The sequence below is a fragment of the Apaloderma vittatum genome, unplaced genomic scaffold, assembly GCF_000703405.1.
Source record: "Apaloderma vittatum isolate BGI_N311 unplaced genomic scaffold, ASM70340v1 scaffold21321, whole genome shotgun sequence".
In the NCBI taxonomy this organism is placed as follows: Eukaryota; Metazoa; Chordata; class Aves; order Trogoniformes; family Trogonidae; genus Apaloderma; species Apaloderma vittatum.
The window spans coordinates 6,856-12,225 of record NW_009698788.1 but is presented as its reverse complement, the minus strand read 5'-3'; the positions used below and the strand labels follow the sequence as shown (position 1 = coordinate 12,225).

Below are 5,370 nucleotides of genomic sequence, written 5' to 3'. Positions count from 1 at the left end.
GATTAGGTACCGGGCGACGGTGTGGATGTTTTTCTAAAATGAATCGAATGGTGACTTTTCATCCAGTACCACGAGTACCGTGCGATCGTCTCACGAATTTTTATTGCCGAGGGATGCCTGGATGCCTTTCGCTCTTTTTTTGGGCGTTTTGATAGCAAGTGCCCGGAAGGTTTGCAAATTGTGTGTGTGCGTTTAATTCTTTGTAAGGCATCAGAGTCTTGGCGTGTGCGTTTCAGAGAGATGTCGGGCGCTGTATGTAAAGAATCGGAGAATCGTAGAACGTTTGCAGCTGGAAGAGACCTTCAAGATCAAGTCCAACCTTTGTCCCAGCCCTGTCAAGACCACTAACCCACGTCCTTCAACACAACATCCACCCATCTCTTAAACCCCTCCAGAGATGGCAACTCTACCCCTTCCCTGGGCAGCCTGTGCCAGGGCCCGACAACCCTCTGAGTAAAGAAATTCTTCCTGATATCCAACCTGAACCTCCCCTGGCGCCACTTCAGGCCATTTCCCTCATCCTGTCCCTCACTTCTAGGGAGAACGGACCAACCCCCACCTCATTACAACCTGTCAGGTAGCCGTAACGAGCGAGAAGGCCAACCTTCCAAAAGAAAAGATTGATTTCTTGAGGTGTTCCTAATAGGATTTATTGAGGGAATGGGTGTTGCGAGTGCTTTTTAACCTTCCTGGAATCAATTCCAAATCTGGTTAGGTCAGAACTGAAAAAAAAACCCCTTTGCTAGTTTCCTTGACTCCATGTTTGCGTGTGTCCTGCCTCGTACAAACAAGGGAATAATTTGACTTATTTCCGTGCTGTGAGCAGCCTGCTGCGAGGAGAACCTCCTTACGGCGGCGGTTGGGGGTATCGCAGTGCGTCACTCGGCTGCTTCTCAGGAGCGTGTGAGGTCCTCGAGCGCTCTCACACGCTAAATCGTTGGGCCAGTGCCTTGTTGACGGAATCACAGAATATCGGGGGTTGGAAGGGACCTCCAGAGATCATCGAGTCCAACCCCCGCCAGAGCGGGGTCACCCAGGGCAGGTCCCACAGGAACGTGTCCAGGCGGGGTTTGAATGTCTCCGGTGTAGGAGACTTAATGTGTTTTATTTGGGTTTTTTTTTTAATAAACACCAACAATATTTTTGGAGAATGTTTGTAATTGGGGGACAGAATAAATGGGGAATGGGAGCGAGTTTATGTTTCCTTAACATCTAAAAAGCCTCAACACATCCACTGAAATAGATTTACCTTAAAATTAATAGGATCTCGAAGCGTGTGTTCACACAGTCACCCTGTTAACAAAAGCAGGTATTAATAGTCTTGGCATTAAAAGATACTGTGTTGTTCAGAGGGGGGTTTTGTGCTGTGTTCCTAAAGATTTTATTTTTTTTTATTAACTTCTAGGACCCTTCAAAGTCGTACAAGAAGGCTGGAGATGTTGCAACGGTCGAATTACATGTGGAGGAAGGTATACAAGTAGAAACAAATCCTTTATCTAAGAAAGTTTCCCCATTGCACTCTGAAATGACAGATTATATAAAGTCATCTCCTCCGACTCTTATCAGTAGCCATAATTCTGACTTAAAGGATAGAACACAAATTAACGGAGCGACGACTGTAACAGAAAAATTGGCTCAGCTTATCGCGACGTGTCCTCCTTCGAAGTCTTCCAAAACAAAGCAGAAGAAGCCCGGCAACGGAACCGCGTCCGGTTTGGTTAAAGACTCCGGGAAGAAGCTGCCAGGAACCGTACCTGCGAGTGGGTTGGTTAACAAAGATTTGATCAAGAAGTTGCCAGGCTCTGGAATCGCGGTTGGGCTGGTTAACAAGGACTCAGGGAAGAAGCCATTAGGGATGGGTAGTGCAGCCATACTGGTTAACAAAGACTCTGGGAAGAAGCCCCAAGGGATCGGCCCCTTAATTGGGTTGGTGAACAAGGACTCTGGAAAGAGGCCGCCGGGGATCGGCACTTCTGCTGGTTTAGTTACCAAGGACTCTGGAAAGAAACAGCCGGTGACCAGCTCTGCGGTTGGATTAATCAGCAAAGATGTTGGGAGGAAACTTCCCAGTATCAGCGCTCCGGCTGGGTTGGCTAATAAAGAGTCCGTCAAGAAGCCAGTGGGGATCGGCGCTCCGGCGGCGGTAATGAACAAGGATGCTGGGAAGAAGTTGGTGGGAATAAACGCCCCTCCAGGACTGGTTAACAAGGATTCCGGGAGAAAGATGCCGGCGCCCACCAACACGACGGCTCTGACTAACAAAGATTCTGGAAGGAAGGCGCCGGGGATCGGCAGCCCGGGGGGACCAGTTAACAAGGACTCCGGGAGGAAGATGCCGGGAATGAGCGGCCCGGTGGGGTTGGTTAGCAAGGAGGCTGGGAAGAAGCCGACGGGAATGGGCAGCCCGGCTGCTTTGCTTAGCAAGGATTGTGGAGCTCTGAAAGCGGACTCGCTTGTGCCCACCTCAGAGCCCTTTAAGCTTCCTTGCAATTCAAACCTCAGTAGCCTTGAAAGCCACGAGCCTGCGGATTTACTGAAGGAAAATACTGCCGGTAAAACTTATGAGAAGCACGTTCTGAGACAGAATAAGGAAAGCGTCTTGGACAAGTTTTCGATTCGGAAAGAAATCGCTGACGTAGGCAAAGAGATGTTTAACGAAGGACTCTGCGTTCCGCAGGACACCTACTCGGCCGGCGAGAAAGGGATTTATGAAACGTCCAAGCACGAAAAACAGCCTCCCGTGTATTGCACTTCACCAGACTTCCGAACAGGAGGCGCTTCAGACGTCTCGACGGCAAAGTCCCCGTTCAGTGCGGTAGGAGAGGGAAATCTCCCGTCGCCTTCACCCACGGTGTCTGTTACCACCTTAAACAGGAGCCTCTCGACAGCGTCTTCACAGCTGGTGGCCAACCCCTTGCATCTAAGCTCCACAGCAGATCTCCTCGAAGGCATTTCCGATCCCGTCGGCAAAACTCCCTTTTCTTCGGACAGTCCACTTCTGAGTTTAAACAGAACATTGAACCATACCCTGAGCACCGATTTTAAAGGTGCTGATAAAGATTTAAGTGATTCGAAAGCTACTTACGTAGAAACTTCAAGAACTAGTCCTCCTACGGGGAAAAAGCCCATTCTGGCAGCTGAAACCAGTATTCATGCTACTGTCACCCCTTCGGTCGTTAGTTTTACGAGCTTGTTTAGCAGCAAGCAGTTCCTAAAGATCGGTGCGATAGCTGCAGCGGATAAATCCTGCCAAGGAGCAAAAAACCTGAGCGCTGCTCAGCAATCGAAACCTTTAAAGAAAAGAAAAGGACGGAAGCCGCGATGGACTAAAGTGGTGTCAAGAAACACGTGTCGGCCTCCGAAGGGTCTAGAACTAGAAAGGTCCGAGCTTTTTAAAAACATTTCGTACAGCGCGCTGTCGAGCGGTACTTTGGAGCAGGCCAAATTCTTGAAAAACATGGGATCGCCTTCGTTCGTGGAGCACGACTTCGTCAAGCATCAGTTGCCGAAGCTGAACGAAGCGAACGGGCAGCCTCTGGCGCTCTTAGCCGAGGCTGACAAGCAAACTCCCAAGTTCTACGGCGCCCACAAGCAACCCTCTGCTTTGTGTATGTCGGACGATTTCTTATCTGACATGTATAAACCCAAAAGAGGAAGACCGAAATCCAAGGAGATGCCGGAGCTCGAAGGTCCCCCTAAAAGGACTCTGAAGATCCCGGCGTCGAAAGTCTTCTCGGTGCAGTCGAAAGAAGAGCAAGAACCTCCGATTTTGCAGCCTGAAGTAGAAATTCCCTCCCTAAAACAGAGCTTGGCGGGACAACCTTTCCCGAAAAAGAGAGGGAGGCCTAAAAGGCAGATCAGGTCGTCGATTAAAATGAAGCCCCCGGTTCTTTCCGTGGCGCCTTTTGTCGGAGCAGAAAGCTCGAGCAAGATAGTTTCTGAAAGCGATCAGCTTCGAAGTGGGGATTTTTTTGAGAGGAAGGAGCAGCTCCGAGGGCCAGAAGAAGTCCAAAAACCTAATATTTGTAGCATGACTGACTTGGAAGTAGACTCAGACAGAAAAGTTGCCAAGAGAAATAACGGGCAGTTAATGAAAACAATTATTCGGAAAATAAATAAAATGAAAACTCTGAAGCGCAAGAAACTTCTGAATCAGATTCTGTCTAGTACAGTGGAACCAAATAACAAAGGGAAAGTGCAATCTAAGCTCCACAACACGGTGTCGACTCTTGCCGCCACGTTCGGTTCAAAATTAGGTCAGCAAATAAACGTCAGCAAGAAAGGCACGATTTATATAGGCAAAAGGAGAGGGAGGAAACCCAAAGCTGTCCTGAACGGCCTTTTAGCGAGTGGCTCGGCCAGCCTGACGGTTCTCGAGAAGTCTGCTCAGCAGGCTCCCGGCACCTCCCTGGGCCAGGTGCTTCCCCACTTGCTGCCCTCGCCGGGGAATAATTCCGAGATCCTTCCGTCACCGGTTTGCTCGCAGTCGTCTGCCGTGAGCGGGGGGCAGAGCCCGGTGAGCAGCGACGCGGGCTTCATCGAGCCCAGCTCCGTGCCCTACTTACACATCCACTCCAGGCAAGGCAGCGTCGTCCAGACCCTGGCGATGAAGAAAGCCGCGAAGGGCAGGAGGAGGTTGTCTCCTCCTACGTTGCTGCCCAACTCTCCCTCTCACCTGAGCGAGCTGCCGTCGCTGAAGGAAGCCACTCCGTCCCCGGTGAGCGAGTCGCACAGCGACGAGACCATCCCCAGCGACAGCGGGATAGGGACGGACAACAACAGCACTTCGGACCGGGCGGAGAAGTTCTGCGGGCAGAAGAAGAAAAGGCATTCGTTCGATCACGTTGCCCTTCTCCCGCCCGAAACTTCCACCGTCCTGAGCAATCTGAAAGAGAAGCATAAACACAAGTGTAAGCGCCGCAGCCACGACTACCTTAGCTACGACAAAATGAAGAGGCAGAAGCGAAAAAGGAAAAAGAAGTACCCTCAGCTCCGAGGTAGGCAGGACCCCGATTTCCTCGCCGAGCTAGAAGAGCTAATAAGTCGATTGAGCGAAATTAGAATAACCCACCGAAGTCACCACTTTATACCCCGAGATTTACTGCCCACCATCTTTAGGATAAACTTCAATAGTTTCTATACCCACCCGACTTTCCCTTTGGATCCCTTGCACTACATTAGAAAACCCGACTTAAAGAAAAAGAGAGGCAGGCCTCCGAAAATGCGGGAGGCTATGGCAGAAATGCCTTTCATGCACAGCCTCAGCTTCCCCCTCTCCGGTACCGGGTTCTACCCCTCGTACGGCATGCCTTACTCTCCTTCTCCCCTCGCGGCTGCTCCCATAGGCTTAGGTTATTACGGAAGGTACCC

General features: G+C 50.5%; 1 protein-coding gene across 1 annotated transcript in view; it reads left to right on the top strand.

Annotated features, from left to right (window-relative positions):
* Positions 1 to 1,405: 1,405 nt before the first annotated feature.
* The window catches only part of LOC104280494 (histone-lysine N-methyltransferase ASH1L-like), a gene marked incomplete at both ends in the record, with an annotated part of 10,170 nt that continues 6,205 nt past the window's right edge, over positions 1,406 to 5,370 (top strand). The window contains 1 exon segment of the mRNA XM_009878161.1: positions 1,406 to 5,370. This exon segment is cut by the window's right edge and continues 19 nt beyond it. Coding sequence (XP_009876463.1) covers positions 1,406 to 5,370 — 3,965 coding nt within the window.